At 45.2% G+C, this 16,369-nt stretch overlaps 7 protein-coding genes across 7 annotated transcripts; 4 read left to right on the forward strand and 3 right to left on the reverse strand.

Annotated features, from left to right (window-relative positions):
• Positions 1-294: 294 nt before the first annotated feature.
• N7478_012481 (MFS transporter) lies at positions 295-2,075 on the forward strand (the record flags this gene model as incomplete). Its single annotated transcript, XM_056928695.1, has 5 exons — positions 295-444; positions 500-561; positions 626-1,038; positions 1,092-1,691; positions 1,753-2,075. The coding sequence occupies 5 exons, from the start codon at positions 295-297 to the stop codon at positions 2,073-2,075; spliced, it is 1,548 nt and encodes a 515-aa protein (XP_056773253.1).
• Positions 2,076-2,585: 510 nt separating this feature from the next.
• Positions 2,586-4,651, reverse strand: N7478_012482 (fungal specific transcription factor domain-containing protein; the record flags this gene model as incomplete). Its single annotated transcript, XM_056928696.1, has 3 exons — positions 2,586-3,125; positions 3,192-4,093; positions 4,162-4,651. 3 exons carry the CDS (start codon positions 4,649-4,651, stop codon positions 2,586-2,588), a joined length of 1,932 nt encoding a protein of 643 aa, XP_056773254.1.
• Positions 4,652-5,515: 864 nt separating this feature from the next.
• Positions 5,516-6,821, reverse strand: N7478_012483 (iron-sulfur cluster-binding protein, rieske family domain protein; the record flags this gene model as incomplete). The annotated part of the gene is made up of 2 exons (XM_056928697.1): positions 5,516-5,927; positions 5,995-6,821. The coding sequence occupies 2 exons, from the start codon at positions 6,819-6,821 to the stop codon at positions 5,516-5,518; spliced, it is 1,239 nt and encodes a 412-aa protein (XP_056773255.1).
• Positions 6,822-7,926: 1,105 nt separating this feature from the next.
• On the forward strand, positions 7,927-9,239 carry N7478_012484 (cystathionine beta-lyase; the record flags this gene model as incomplete). The annotated part of the gene is made up of 2 exons (XM_056928698.1): positions 7,927-8,142; positions 8,205-9,239. 2 exons carry the CDS (start codon positions 7,927-7,929, stop codon positions 9,237-9,239), a joined length of 1,251 nt encoding a protein of 416 aa, XP_056773256.1.
• Positions 9,240-9,975: 736 nt separating this feature from the next.
• N7478_012485 (putative sarcosine oxidase) lies at positions 9,976-11,121 on the forward strand (the record flags this gene model as incomplete). The annotated part of the gene is made up of 1 exon (XM_056928699.1): positions 9,976-11,121. One exon carries the CDS (start codon positions 9,976-9,978, stop codon positions 11,119-11,121), a length of 1,146 nt encoding a protein of 381 aa, XP_056773257.1.
• Positions 11,122-11,284: 163 nt separating this feature from the next.
• Positions 11,285-13,615, reverse strand: N7478_012486 (Zn(II)2Cys6 transcription factor; the record flags this gene model as incomplete). The annotated part of the gene is made up of 3 exons (XM_056928700.1): positions 11,285-12,592; positions 12,649-13,156; positions 13,272-13,615. The coding sequence occupies 3 exons, from the start codon at positions 13,613-13,615 to the stop codon at positions 11,285-11,287; spliced, it is 2,160 nt and encodes a 719-aa protein (XP_056773258.1).
• A 1,264-nt stretch (positions 13,616-14,879) lies between these two features.
• N7478_012487 (uncharacterized protein) lies at positions 14,880-16,094 on the forward strand (the record flags this gene model as incomplete). The annotated part of the gene is made up of 3 exons (XM_056928701.1): positions 14,880-15,206; positions 15,290-15,538; positions 15,882-16,094. The coding sequence occupies 3 exons, from the start codon at positions 14,880-14,882 to the stop codon at positions 16,092-16,094; spliced, it is 789 nt and encodes a 262-aa protein (XP_056773259.1).
• Between the last annotated feature and the right edge of the window lie 275 nt (positions 16,095-16,369).

Raw genomic sequence — 16,369 nt, forward strand, 5'->3', positions numbered from 1 at the left:
AACATGTATATGTGGGGGGATTTCTCTCTATCTTACCTTATCTTACCTCTTCTGGGAATGAAACGCGTATAGGAATTGAGGAATTACCAAACTAGCCCAGATCTTGACCATTATGACCCGCTATTTGAGGATAGGGGCTGGATCATAGCTCAATTGAAGACATTTATAAAACAGTTGCCCACGGCAATGGTTCCCCACTAGCCTGGCAAATCCTCACATAGCTTGTGATTGAGGCAAATCAGTTCGCAAAATAAATTGATCAATTTCGTTCCTATTTTTCAATCATTGGTCAACATGGACAATAAGCCAGATGATATTGGAAAGACACGGGATCATGATGAAGATGATCATGATAAACCCACAATTATTAGCAGTCCTGGGGATCTGGTATGCCTCGGCGGTGTTGATCAAGCCCTGACCGCAAAGATGAACCTTGTCAACGACGTAAGCTATCGTATGATCCTTTACGTCATACAATTCTCACTCTTTACCTCGACAGGCAATTGACACTATCGGATTCACTTCCTATCATACAAAATTATTTTTTCTGAATGGCTTCGGGTAAGTGAAACGGATGAAGACCTAATAGGAACACCTCTCGCTAACTGTGTATCTATTTCGTCAGATATGGCGTTGATTCTCTCCTACTTTTCCTCATGAGCATATCCGCCGATCAAGTAGGAGCACAATATCCACCGAAGTTCTCGAGAGGTGCACAATTGGGGTTCTATATTGCACTGCTGGCCGGTGCTTTATTCTGGGGCAGTACAGCGGACATAATCGGAAGAAAATGGGCATTCAATTTCTCATTGTTAATCAGTGCCATCTTTGCCATCACTGCTGGTGCGGCTCCGAATTATGCAGGATGGGCCACAATGGTCGCATTATCGGCATTTGGCTCAGGCGGAAATTTGGTGCTAGACACAACTGTCTTTCTAGAGTATCTTCCCTCTAACAAACAATGGCTGCTTACCCTTTTGGCTGGCTGGTGGGGAGTTGGTCAAACAGTTGCTGGCCTCATTGCGTGGGGATACATGGGTGAGATTATTTTGTATCTTCTGAAAGATTTCATTTTGCTGACGCTTCAATAGCAAATTACAGCTGTCCTACCGATGGATCTGTTACTTGTACAAACTCTAATAACATGGGATGGAGATATCTGTACTATACAAGTGGAACCCTTGTTTTTGTTCTAAGTATTGCACGAGTGGTAGTCATTCGCTTCCATGAGACCCCAAAGTTTTTACTTTGTCAAGGTCGTGATGAAGATGTTGTGAAAACACTTCAGAACCTTGCTCACAAGCATGAACGCCCATGCTACCTAACTTTGGACCAACTTCAAGTACATGGTGAAATCTCCAGCTCCCACGCTCAAAACAAAGCATCGTTATCAGAGCTAGAAGTTCATGTGCGAGGCCTGTTCGTGACCAAGACTCTGGCCCTCTCTACCTCCCTGGTCTGGCTCTCATGGGCTCTCATTGGACTAGGCTATGCACTGTACTATGTTTATCTACCAGAGTATCTAGCCTCGCGTGGATCTTCTACCGGAGCAAACTCAGCCTACCTCACATGGAGGAATTATGCAATCACCAATCTATGTGCGATACCCGGACCCATAATAGCAGGTTTTATGTGCGAGATGCCAATCTTTGGAAGAAAATTCACAATGGCGATAGGAGCCTTCATTACCAGTAAGTGAACCCTGGTTTTACCAATTGAAACACCATCGCAGACAATTCTAATTAAACACAGTGGCATTTTTCTTTGGATATACGGCTGTCAAAACAGATGCTCAAAACCTTGGATTTTCATGCGCTATTTCTGTTTCAATCAACATCTACTATGCAACATTATACGCGTACACAGTCGAGGTTTTACCCTCTGCACACCGCGGGACTGGAAATGGTATTGCCGTCGCAATGAATCGACTAATGGGCATGGTTTCCGCTCTTATCGGCGCTTTTACCTCAACCGCTAGCTCGGTCCCGATTTACGTGTGTGCCGCTCTACTTGGAATGGGAGGAATTCTTGCCATCCTGTTTCCTCTTGAGACACGGGGAAAGAAGAGTATATAAATGGCATTTCATTTTTATGTGAATTCACGTACTTCTATAGGCCAATCTAGAATGTATCAATTCAGTGCTCTTAGCTGCCCAAAGACCGAGGATCTTCTGTTCCATTCGCTCGATTAATTTTACAACCTTGGAAGTATGCGAAGTTGCCCACAAAAGGAACATACACTCTGCATAAAACCCTAACCTTCTCCGCCAAAGCACTAATACCAAATTTTCCACTATTGAATTACAATAATACGTACCGGAGCCGGACCGTACCGTTCAGGTGATGCCGGATGGCTCCGACGGGCTCCGTCCGCGTCGGCATGGACGCGGTGTCTTTATCTACAAGTAGACTATGCTCGTGTGATACAGATAAGCATTAAAATAGCTAATAAGCTTGTAAGAAGATCAATACTCCAATTGTCCGCTCATGCATGAGATGATATCACCATATGTACATAACTTTCTAGTACGAGAAAATGCAACCCTCTAGACAATCCCGCAAATGCACCCAAGAAACGACAATTATCATAGATTCCCCACCTCCCAAACTCCGCGATAGGGATTTTCATGATCCTGAAATTGGAAAAATGGGTCATGCGTAATGTCCATAAAAGACATATCGGCCGGAAAGCCTGGACCTGGCCATCCCAACGAATCCCGAGATAGTGGCTGTTGACTTGCACCAGTATAATCAGCTGAAGCAAAACTTTCTCGGGTCCAAGGCTCGTTATCTGAGTTTTCTGATGCGGCTTGGCCATTCAGTGTGCTTGAATATGGTGGCAAGGCTTGGCCTCCATCGGATGTGTCCACTGCTCTGGCCGAATGATGGAATATCTCCGTTTCAACTGTCACCTTATCTGGGTCAATCGGAGGTGGGGGTGGTACGAATGACTTGTCAAAGAGGCCTTCTCCTGGAGAAGCAATTGTGCTTTTGTTGGAGTTGTGGCAAAGGATTTCCCACATTAAGGCAGTGTCTATTGACAATGTTCTTCGGGCTCGGCGGTGTTGACTCGCATGCGGACTTACAGCAAATGCCGACTGAACGAGCTGTTGAATCTTTTGATGCTGTATCACTGGGTCAGTATATTTCAAAAACTTACATATAAAATAGAACAGCCGCGCTGGACTTACCAATGCCTGACATTTTGGCCATTTGGTGGCTAAATCACTCAAAAATCTTGTACATGTCTCCAATTTTCGCTGCGCTCCTTCCCTCATACTGGGATCTGCGGCACAGCAATAATAAAGATGAACCGTAGCCGCAATTGCTACTGCATGGCATATAAACGGATCTGATATTTCGTAGTCTTTTTCGACAACCATGTCAATAAGCCGAACGGTCCATGTAGTGTGGATAAGCGCCAACTCGGACGATGTTTTCCAAAAGGTGTTTGGCACTGCAAGCTGAGAAGATTGCTGTGGTCTCCATGAATATAGAAAAGGATGGTTGATAACACTGTGCACGGCATGATAGAGAAATTGAAGATAGAGCCAGGGACTCCAGTATTCTCTCTCTCGATATAGATCCTCGCGCGAATGATCGTGAAACCTTGCTGAGTCCCATCTGTTGCTGGTAGGAAATTTTGTTTCGATATCCATGAGGTGGGCCCCGATAATAGAGTAGCCGGAATCCACCGACCAAGGAGGTGTGGAAAACCCACTGGCACAATGTGAGACATATTGTTGAACTTCGCTCCAGAGAGTCGCAAGTTGCACTGTATACACCCAAATGCCGCCCCTAGATGTAAAAGTGCCATTTTCTTGAGGTGTCTGTGGTGGCTTTATTCCCATCTCCCGAGGAGAGTCATTATTCACAGCCATGTACTTTGGACTGTGTATATCTCGCAGCATATTGAGATGCATGCTGTGTGGTGCATAATGCTGTTTAAGATGATGAATGCTCCAAAAGACTCTTCGGCGTTCTTCCAGAACCGGGTTAAATTCGCCCTCGTGCATTTCAATGTTTATTCCGGCACACTGGGCTAGATTTGCAGCAAGGCCAATGTGTAGCCAAACAAGATGGGTCTCATTTGCTAATCAGAAAGGCAAGAAATAGATATTAGATGTTGCTTCAGTTTGGGGGGCGAATATAGAGACATACCTATATGTTCGGCCAATGCAATCAAACATAGACTTTTAATCGTGGAGAGATCCACGGTGGCCTGCGCAATCCGAAACATGACATAGCTGCGAGCAGCTTCGACATAATGTCTACACATCCGGTCAGTGCGTCCTTCCAAGAAAGGATTATTTGAGTAGCGCAGAGCAAGACTGAGCATTCCAAAAATAACTTCACGGCGGAAATTTTCCGGAATAGAAACATCATCACGATCAAAAAGCCAAAGAGGTTGTTTATGGCAGTATTTGAAATAAAGAGCAATACCCTCTGCGACGATCTCTTTTGGGGGCATTTGAAACGATAATGGGTTCTCAATTCGAGGAGTTAATTCATCCACAGGGGCTTCAGACTGTATTGTGCCGCGTCTTGAACCATCGGAAATTTCGGATGTATTCTCACGGATTTCCTGTCCATGTGATGCCGAGCTGGGCGTTCTCACTTGACGACTCGGGCTATCGCAATCAGCACTCATTCAACCTAACATTGAGTGTCACGGTCATTCACACATCGATCCTTCCAACATCATTTCCATCTTTTCTTCAAGGTGCCTTAATCTATCCTCCTGCTTCGAATGAGTCAGCGCATTCTTTTCTTTTGCGTGTCACTGAATAATCCGTACCAAGACCCGATCGCCCCCCTGAGATCCATCGAAGGAATCATAGTTCCGGCTATACTGGCATGATTGTTGCAAGCGCATACAAGTTGAGCAAGCCGGTCGCTCCCCAGGACATCGTGTCTTCTTGCGACTTCAAATAGTCAATCGCATGCATCTCCAATAACCAGGGCTGTTCAACTTACCGACAGTTTTCGCAAGCTTGATGTGATCTTTTCTGAACACGATTATTCATTAGGGGTAATATCTAGCCACCAAGTAAATATCAAGACTCAAGAGAAAAATACGAGTGGGCATGGTACAAGGTTGGGTTGTTTTAAAGGAGGACAAGGCGCGGGGTTATCGGAGTCAGACCCGCGAGCCGATTCCCTATCATGCGGGGGCGATCCACTCGTCTCCCTTGGTTATCTGCCTTGGGAAATACTGCCCAATTGAGACGAAGTGAACAGTAATGACATAACTAGATCGATCAAAGTTCTAGAAGGCTTGAAGGATCTCGGACTTTCCAATTACGTATGTGTCAGATTACTCCTATACATGAATCTAACGAGGCCGGGTTTATAGCAGGAATATACTATGCCATTCACATTCAAGTTGCATGCTCGAGATCATTATTCAGACTGGTATAATGGCATCATCAATGATTAAGAAAAGCATTACTTGAAAGCCGAGAAAGAAAGACGCTTGAAAATATACAGAGATGATAAACAGGAATCACAATACCTACCATGCCAATTCTCTATTGCCCTCACTAGAACAGGATAGCCCAGAACAAAATTCCATATCTTCTGCCGTGGCCTGGCCTGCTGATTGTTGTCTTGCAGGCCAAATATCCCGCTTCTCGCTCATCTCCTCATCTCTATGGGTCTTCAGAAGAGCTCGAACGGTGTTTTGGAAGAAGATGGGAGCACTCTCAAGGCGGGGATGTAGTTGGCCGTTAACAAAGACTCCAGCATTTAGGTTCTTCTGGGCTGCATTGCAGAGATGCTTGTCCTCGTCGAGTACTCTCTTGAAGAATGAATCGATGTACTCGAAATCTTCATCTGAAGCATCCTTATGCCGGTAGACTTCGTACTCCATGGAGCAAGTTCCGACAGACGTTGGAACACATCGCATCATGTAGAAAAAGTGAGGTCTGGGCAAGGATATTAGCTCCTGAGATTTATTGGGTAAAGAGTTGTATTTAATGGGAGAGAACTCACGATACTGTCATGCAGGCGTTGGGGAAGTAATAAGTACTGGCGTTCTGAATATCCTCCTCCACTTTATCTTCCCTTGGTCGGGAAAAGTGTTGGATATGCCCCGGTGTCGAAACAGTATAGTAATATGAAAGATCGGCAAGATTGGCCACATCAGGATGGGCGACAGTACAATGGTAACATTCATTGTAATTATCTGCCAAGGTTTTCCAGTTGTAATCCCCGGTCATGCCCCAAGTGTGATCAAATTCGTATTGGGTGAAGTCAAATTGCTTGAAGCGTTCCTGCTCATCCACACGATTGAAGTCTTCTTCCCAAGGAATTGGGTTGGGTGAGGCGTTCAGATTGACCCAGACAAAACCTAGTTTATCGACGTGCACATGGACTAGAAACAGGCTCTGGTTCTCTTTTTCAAACCCTGGAACGTCTTCGAACTTCGGTGCTTTGGCGAGTTTCCCATTGAGACCATATGACCATCCATGGTATTTGCAAGAGAGAATCTTCACATTTCCCTCATTCTCGGTAATAACAGGGAATGCTCGATGACGGCAGATGTTGTGGAATCCGTTCAGATTCCCAGATCGATCGAGACATAACACAAAAGAGAAACCGGCCTCTTCGAATTTCAGGAAGTCTCCAGCCTTGTTGAATCGTAGCTTGTGTGTGACCAAGATCCACTTCTTGGAGAAGATAGCTCGTCTTTCTAACTCGTAGACCTCTGGCGAACGGTACCAAGAAGCCGGAAGTGCCTTGGGTGGCTCAACGGGGACTTCTCTAATCTGTGGATTGGATTGTTTGAAGCCAAATAGTGATGCAACTGCGGTAGCCATTGTGGAACTATAATCTTCAAATGCTGAAGGTTATCAGATAATAGAAGTCACGTCAAGATATGAGAACCTGGCAAAGGTGGAGCAATGACACTGCCTTCACTTGGGTTCCATCTTCTGATTAAATCCCCAATCTCATATCCATATCTTTCATGGTCACTCAAAGCTGCCCGGTCACGCGACCATGTGCTCCAGGCATTGAGTCCGATATCCAAATGCTGGTAGCTCAGGAACTGTCCAGGTGCCTTAGCTCGGCGTGGGGCCGACGGTGAACAGCAGCGCGTATCGATGTGCCATTGCAACCACGGAGCAAGCCGCCGGTGGATGATCATGCAGTCAATACTTTTAAACTTTCTACTAAAATCTACTAAACAAGGTTCAAGTAACTCTGAGAAGCAAATGCAACACGGTCCGTCGGTGTTGACAGCCGATCACGTGCACGTATCTACCCCGGCCTTGTGCAGTAGATCGGTATAGTTTCGTCCATAATTTAATGTATGCGTAGATGATGTCAAAAAATTCTGATCGGACCGGTAATAGCTATTTCTGTATGGCGATAGTTCAATTTAGAAGAAAGGTCATCGGGCGTATACCACCACCTTACAAGAGATAGTATAACTAGCGGCATCTTAGTATCGGGATTTAGGACAAGTAACTCAAATATCATTCATCTAGAATATTGAAAATATCTTCTTTCAAAGGTTCATTGTACATAATAGCATATCATATGGTCAATATAGTCAGAAATGAGCCGAGTTGTGCGGATTGGGCAGTTTTTCCACTTGGTTAATAATCTCAGGGTTTGTGAAACTCAGCATACCCCAGCAGTTAGTTACCATCTCTAGCTAGTATTATAAAATTCAAAAACAACTCGTAGCTGATTAAAACGGAGTCATCCGGTCATGTGCGTCTTGTACAATTCCCCAGGACTGTATTACAGCACGTAGTGTGGGGCCCCGGTCCATCCCCCGCTTAGAAAGCAGTATACTCTCAAGTATAGCTGAAAATGTATTAAATTCTTCACCCTAGCTTTTCTTACAAAATCGAAGATACTATCTTACCATAAAGAAGCTTTTGCCTCCTATTTTCGATCATCTGTACAACAACAATGGGATCAATCACCACTCCAGACCATGGCACCAAGTTTGTCTTAACAGCGGAAGCTTTGAACAAGGCTCTGCCAAATATGCATCCTTCCACAAGAGCTGTCCACGCCGACGATTTCGTTACCCCTCATAGAGCTATTGCTCCGGGAATGCACACAGCAGTGAATTTCCGATATGCGCGAGACCCGGAAGACCTAGTTCCAGAGGAGAACAAAGACGTGAGATTCAGCTTCGTTCCTCTCTAATACTCAGACGTTGACTAATTTGACTTCATTTCTAGCCAAATGCTCCAGATGATTCTCACGTCTATTCCCGATACACTGCACCAAACTCCAAGCGTCTCGAGGTCTTGCTTCGAAGCCTTATGGGCGGAGAAGTGATTACTTATTCCACCGGACTTTCTGCCTTCCATGCGATGGTCATACTGATCAATCCCAAGAAAATATTTATTGGTGATGGATATCATGGATGCCATGGTGTTTTGGATATCATCCAGCGATTGACGGGTATTCAAAAGCTAGAGTTGACTGATGTTGACCAAGCCGTCCCTGGCGATATAATTCATGTCGAAACGCCTTTGAACCCAACTGGCGAAGCTCGGAATCTAGCATATTATCGGGCGAAAGCAACAGAAAAAGGCGCATATCTGACTGTCGACGCAACATTTGCCCCTCCGCCACTCCAGAACCCTCTGGACCTTGGCGCCGATGTTGTGATGCACAGTGGAACAAAGTATGTGGGCGGTCACTCTGATATGCTCTGCGGTCTTCTCGTACTTGCTGAGGAACGTGTAAAACAAGGATGGCTGAAGACACTGCACAAGGATCGCCAATATATTGGTAGTGTCATGGGCAGCTTTGAGGGGTGGCTGGGTATTCGGTCTGCTCGCACTATGCAGCTTCGTGTCATGCGACAGGCAGAAACGGCGCAGAAACTTGCAAGTTGGCTGCAAGAGCAACTTTCAGACCCGAAGTCATCAGTTGGAAAGGTTTTAAGCCACGTTCAACATGCCTCGCTGCAAAAGGATGATCTGGAGAATGGCTGGCTTCAAAAGCAGATGCCTGGAGGCTTCGGGCCAGTTTTCTCGATCTGGGCTCACAATCCAGAGCATGCTCGTCGATTGCCTAGTAGAATGTATGTTTTTCAGCATGCTACTAGTCTGGGAGGAGTTGAAAGTCTGATGGAATGGCGAGCTATGAGCGATGCTGGCTGCGACAAGCGACTTCTGCGAGTCAGCTGTGGTATTGAAGAATTCGAAGATTTGAAAGCGGACATTCTGCAAGGATTTGAGTCGCTTCTGCGCGATTTTTCTTAGAGGATATATTATCTATAGAAATCAAATATTGTTCAATTAAGTTATATTATATCATCAGAGCATGGAGAGGAGCATTCGACTGGTATAATAGCTTGTAACAACGAGAATCTCTCCCCAATAACCGGTTTTCTTACACTATCTTTCCGTGCTATGGCCGTACTATTCCAAAGCGAAATAGGACTTGGCTTATCACCCTTAGGCTTTTGTTCAACCGGTATTGAATTAGCTTTGCCTGCATTGAGCATTACTGTCCCTCGACTTTCGTAGGACGATAGCATCACAAGACCCATTAAAATCGAGCCACGTCAATTAATACGTGTCAGACTGCCACGTTTGGTGCATTCAACGTTGTGCCAGGCTGTCAAGACAAGATAGGGTCAATCCCTAACGTCCACTAAACCCGGAGAAATCCCGATCAAGTGACCGGAAATCCACCGATCCGTGACGAATTTCAGCCCCCACGTCTCCACAGCAGTCTAATGTGTCAGTGCATTCCCCCGACCCACACAACTCGGCGCCTACTGCGGCCTCATCGTTTGACAGATTTAATGTGCTCGGTCCAAAAACAAAGATACACTATAGCGTGTCACAGAAATCACGTGGACGGTCAAATTGGGGAGAGTCCGATAGAGAGGAGGGGCTTCATAGAGCTTGCTAGTCACCATAAAGTCAAAGTCAATTCGTATCAGAGACGTTGGTTCACGCATCAACCTGAATATCACAATACACTGACATTATGGAACAATACGACGCTGCAGTTGTTGGACTTGGTGTCTTAGGAAGCGGAGCAGCTTACTACGCCGCTCAAAAGGGCGCCAGGGTTATCGGATTTGAACAATTCGAGCTCGGCCATGTTCGAGGAGCTTCCCACGATACTTCTCGCATTGTCCGGACTTCAAATTTTGCACAGGAATATGTTGCGCTGGCCAAGTCTGCGTATAAGGATTGGGCCGAGCTCGAGAACGTCACAGGTTATAAGATGTTAACAACGACCGGCGGCGTAGTATTCTTCCCCCATGACTCTCCCACTCCATACAGTGATTTCACGAAAAGCCTCGACGCCCAAAACATCCCCTATGAAACACTCGATTCGCAAGAGGTGAAGAAGCGTTGGCCTCAATTTAATATTGCCGACAATGTGACTACGGTCTTCACGGCAGACTCGGCCATTGCTCATGCTGCGAAAACCGTCAGTACTCTTCAGTCTTTGGCACGATCTCACGGTGCAGTTCTGAAAGATAACTGCCCTGTCAATCGTATCACACCACAAAGCTCCGGTGGTGTTATTATCGAGACACCGAAGGGACGGTTCCAAGCCGGCAAGGTAATCCTTGCTACAGATGCATGGATCAACAAGCTTCTCGCGCCTTTGAATACGCATATTCCAGTATCTGTGATGCAGGAGCAAGTAACATACTACAAACCAAGCGATCCATCCGCCTTTGAAACCGATAAGCTTCCGAATTGGATCTGGATGGGTGGACAGTGTTACTACGGTTTCCCAAGCTATGGCGAGCCGACTCTCAAGGCTGGACGTGACCTTTCCAACAATTTCATGACGCCCGAAGAACGTACCTTTGTCCATTCGCCGCAATTGTTGAATCAACTGACATCATTCATGGATGGCTTCATCCCTGATAAAGAACGCCAGCCTCTTCGCACTATCACCTGTCAATACACTATTACACCTGATCGCCAATTTATCATCAGTCCTTTGGATAATAATCCCGATATTATCATTGGCTTGGGTGCTGCCCATGCTTTCAAATTTGCCCCCGCCTTCGGACGTGTGCTGGCAGAGCTAGCGGTCGATGGTCGAACCAATGAAGATATCTCGAAATTCGGCATTCCCAAGGCGGCCACTTTGACTAGCAAGCTATAACTGTGATGAATCATGTGCCAAATGAGATTTGTTTGTGATGTGGTGCTGACGACATGAATGAACTGTGTCTAGAGGAGTTATTGGATTGAGAACCAGAATAATACAGTTATCCGATTTAACGAGATAGAAATTCATCACGTCATATATGATCAATTGTGCTAGATCAGATAGGATCTCCAAAAAATCCACCAAATACCCCTGATGGTATTAAATACGACCAATCTGTATCTTCGTAGCCCATTATTCCTGATCCATACATGTCGCTTAATCCATCCAGCGACGGGAACACCATATTATCGTCAAAGGTTGTACGTGGAGTGGGAAACTGCCCTTCGCCATCTGAATTCCCAGCTTTGGAAGTCTGCGTATCTGTGTTGGCACCTAACTGGCCACTCCGAGGCAAATCGTTGGAACCTGACGGGTGCGGAGGACTCGGAGGGGCCTGCGCATGAGACACATTTCTTTTAGATTTATATGCTCTCCGTAATAGAGTAATTAAGTCCGGAGTCTCCAGAATCTTCCCATTTTGAAGCTCAGCCTGTTCACGAGCGTCCCAAGCTTTCAGCATAGCTTGTCCAAAGACAGTATGCATGGGACTTCTAAGATTTCGATCCAATCCTCTGTTCTGGTGATTGCTGCATATGGCTCTCCATGCGCGCTCACAAAGCAGACCAGTCGTGCGTTGGCGTAGTTCATTCATGAGGAAGACGAATGCAGGCATAGGGGCCTGGTAATGTGTGTACCAACGAAAGCCACGAAGGCTTTCCGTGTTATATATCACATCATCACACTCAATCGTTTGAATTGCAAATAGAAATAAATCATCACGATCCTTCTCTAACATTTCACTTGTCGATATGCCTCGGCACATGAAATCAACCACTCGGAGCTTGTAAAGGGAAGCTCGGCCCGTCATTAGTGTGAAAAGTTGAATGGGTATTTTCGGATCACAGTGTTTGAGATATGTTGATTCGATATAAGAGCAATAGTCATCTAGACCACGAAATGAGGGCTGAGAAGCTTTTTTATGAGTATAGCTGGACGGCGTAGCCACAGGGCCATCTTTACCATATCGATTCCTGGAAATTGATGGATCAGGCCTCATGCTGCTTGGAGCAGCTGCAATTAGAAGTTCAACGCGTGTAAGACAAAAGAGCATCTCTGTCGAGCCAGTGGATGGCACCGGTGGCTCTTTGGATTGTTTATGCAGATCGGTATCATTTACGTTGAGAGGAAGTCGGCAGTCGGTTTTGGATGATGAAAGAGCGGTTATGGCAGATCCTGTCATCTCTGCCATGCGCTTATCTAGAATAGCAAGTTGCCACCAAATTCTTTTTCGTTGTTCGGTTTCAAAGGGAGAGAGTCCAAATTGTGCACCATCTCGATGCAGGCCGAGGCGAGTGGCAACGCGTACGGCGATACCAATTAAACAGAAAAGAGAGCGAGGATCAACATAAATTGCTATACTGAGCTAAAATCGACACTAGTTAGCATCAAATGCATCACATAATGTAGTATTGACCTTACGAGGTATAACAGATGTGCCTGTAATGTCATGAGATCGCTTGATCTCATGAATCCAGCATTAACCAGAGATCTCTGCGTAGCACCGTGGTATTTAGATAGCAAGGTATCTTTTGATTCGTCAAATGTAGATTCAACATTTTCTTTCGTCATCGAGGTCACGGATATAAGATAAATAGAAAACATCAAAGCTTCAAGGGGCTTTGATATATTAGAGAGGTCAGCCCCGGCTCCAACAATCTGATTTTGCAGAGTGGGAACATGACTAATTTTTAATAAGGGATTGACGTTATTCAGATAGACCTGCCATAGTTGAAATATATGGATTGGCGATGGATGAAGGTGAGTGATCCGAGCAGGCGAGCCTCCCACCATAAACGGAAATCCATCATTGTTTTCAAACATAGTGTCAAATGCGTGGTGGATTGTCGGTCGCTCGTCTTCATCCTCATCGGAACCATGTAGTAGGTCATCTGTTGTTTGATACTGGATTATATGACGCGATGTCAGCCTGTCAAAGTCACAAAAAATAGTAAAAAGCTCACCTCATCATAGTATGCAAACCATTTCGATCTTCTGTATAATCATTAAATCTCGGTACCGCTGAGGAAGAGAGAGCCACATACTTTCTACCCTCACCCCGTCGGCGAGACAATCCACTCGGTGTATCGGCCCCAGGAGAGGGTTTCGGTACCTCTGTACTGACATTCCCCGATTCGTCTCTGGATTCCTTGTCATCGCGAATAGAGCAAAAGTCGACACCATTCCTTGTCATGAGCTCCTCATACCGTCTGAGACGTTCGACCAAATCATCCTCTTGTAATTTTCGCTTTTTTCTTCGCGCTGGCTGCGGAGGCACAATCTTGCACTCGACATGCGCCCGGATACAATTTGTGCAAGGTTTCTGCTGATCACATCGAACCTTGCGTTGTTGGCATAGAGCACAAGAGTGACCTCGAGTTAGACTCATAGCGACAGCCTAAGTATGAAGGAAAAGAGCGCTGGATGTTAGAAATTGGGATATGACGACCTAGGTACTGGATTTCCCCCGGCGGATTTTGGTTTCTCTTTCCGGATTAGTGCTCACTGGGTCGCCGCTTTTACTCACTGAGTGAATCTGAGCACGGCTTCCGGCTCACTGATCGGCTTACTGAGCCTGCGCCCACTCCTGTGCTTCACCCACCAATCGCACCAAAGAGAGCCAAGAGTATGAGTTAAGCACCCGAATAAAACGCACGGCGCTAGTGCAAATGAATGAACCTACTTTTTAATCAATCTCCCATCTAGAAAGAGATGGCCCGTCTCATCATGAGAATCGGCAGTGTAAAATCAGGACGCCTGGCCTATCAGACTCTGCGTAAATTTTTTCTCCCAGAAGCCACTCGCTACAACTCAACTATTTGCTGACTCAAAGAAATTAATTAGCCTGTCGTAGTTGCTCCTAGGACGCTAGTTGCTATAACTTAGAACGGCTGCTTTATCTTAATCTCCCAGGAGCTACGAAGGGCGGTGATCATATGTTTATTGAGCCTTGTTACCCGTTATTCCCAGGAGCCGGGTGAGTCACGACACCCCTCCTTTTTTCATGGTCAAATTCTAATCCTGTAATATCCAGGGGATGAAAGTGTACTTAAAGGGATCTTTTTCTCGAGTTTAAAATTGAAGCATTATTATTCTTTTATTTATGCCTTCATGATCCCTCTTGGTCTTGATATTTTATAGTTCTAGAACAGTACATTTTATCTTTAATTCCCCCGAAAAGGCGCAAAAACAACGCTGGTAATTTGGATTCTTTTATTTATACCCAAAGAGCTAGCATCTGCTGACTTAATTTCTAATAGATAATTCCCTTTTTAAACGACTGCAAATTCACCCTGATAGGTTCTCCTCTTTTGATCTAAAAGAACACTATCGCCACAGTAACGCCTCTGCTCTACCTATTTCTATATCCGCATCATCTACTACTTCTGTATTAACTAAATTAGTTAAGCTGATGTTAATCGATGAAAATGCCAAAAATAGAGCTCCTATAGATTATAGCATTAGCGATGCTCTAATAAAAGCAGGGAAACATTGGCACGTCAATAAATCTCCTTAAAACACTCTAGGTGTTTTTAAGCAGGTAAGGAAAAAGGAATATTACTATAAGGAATAAATGGAAGTTTCTGTGGACTTCATTAATAATATAATAAGACATCTACAGCAAGTTTCCGATTATCTTTTTACTAACGATTATGATTTTAGATCTCCTCCAGCAGCACTTTGACTTGTACTTAAGATTATGCAGTGCAGATGCGAAGAATTTTGTTAATAAGGATAAGATATATATCAAGAAGGCTAAGGATAAGGATGTTAAGGGTAATGAGGATATTAAGGGTAGGGATAATAAGAATGAGATCTGGAAGGCCTTTATTAACTCTAGACTCGAGCTGGAGGCTGATGATCGTAGTGATGATAATCTTGATATGGATTATCTGGAGTCTGTTTATGATGATGAGGAGGAGGATATTGAAGGCGAGGGCAGCGATGATGATAAGGTTATTTTTAATGATGAGTCCGACGTATCTTTGATAAGGAGATGGTTGATTTTAGCAGTTTTTCTGATAAAGAAGCTGAAGTTATTGCTCCTTCTCCTATTATAAAGAAGGCTGCTGAGAAGGCTGTTAAGGAGGAGAAGGTCGAGAAAGATAAGGAAGATGCCTTTGATATGGATGTCTCGGACGACGAGGCTTTCTTGGACAGCGACGACGATCTTCTATCTGATATGGAACTTGGTGGTGTCGAGGTACCTACCGAGGCTCCTTCGGACTTGAAGAAGCGCCGCAAGCTCAAGCACTGCCAACCTTTGCCTCTGCCGACGACTACGCGGCTCTTCTTGCAGACGAAGACGAGGGTATTTAAACTGGCTTGTCTTCGTCTTCTTTGCACATTTGTTTCTCTCTTTTTTTTTCAAAGTGACGCCGCACCGACATTTCACTTGTGCCTTCCATATCCGCTCTGAAGGTCATTCTGGGAAGGAGCTTTGTAGCATCACAAAATCCCCCATCTCATGCATGTAGCAATGTAGTTTTTGTACTGTACTGAGCAAGTCCGTCTCAAATCCTATTCTGCTTGAAACCAGTCCCAAGATCTTCTCCTATAAGTGATTGAGTGGGGGTGGCCATTGTGAGCCTCAGATTATGAGGCAGTATGCTAATCGTAACGTAGACAAAATGGCCACCACTCTAATCACGAAGATAGCCCGCGCGGGGGATACCACTGTCTGTTCCTGCCCGTCATGCCCCGATTTGGGTCTAGAGGAGATCGAGGACACTCTCCTGGATGCGCTCAAGGAATTCGGTTGGATTGGCGCCATTGAACTTGCGGGTCTCATCTTAGTTGCCCGCGCAGCCGACCAGCTTTTGCGGGGCCTTGTCAAGGATCTCCTTGAAAAAGGAATGCCGAAGTAAGTGTAGATCAAACTCCAGATGTCCATCCTGTATACCAGTAATCATGTACCATGACCCACAGCGTTCCTGTGGGTTGTCACTATATCACCTGGGTTTAGATCAAGATTTTTTGGATTTTTTGGATTTTTTTGCTAATTTGCATTGCTATATAGAGCTTACGAGTTTCTTTCTTGGGTTTTGGATGATATTGGTCTCTGTGTATGTGTGGTATGCGTGTGGATGTGCACACCCATAGTTTGGGTCGTCAACAAGTTGAAGCCCGCGGGTAACAGAAC

Source organism: Penicillium angulare, assembly GCF_028827245.1.
Source record: "Penicillium angulare strain IBT 27051 chromosome Unknown utg000011l_segment0_segment0, whole genome shotgun sequence".
In the NCBI taxonomy this organism is placed as follows: domain Eukaryota; kingdom Fungi; phylum Ascomycota; class Eurotiomycetes; order Eurotiales; family Aspergillaceae; genus Penicillium; species Penicillium angulare.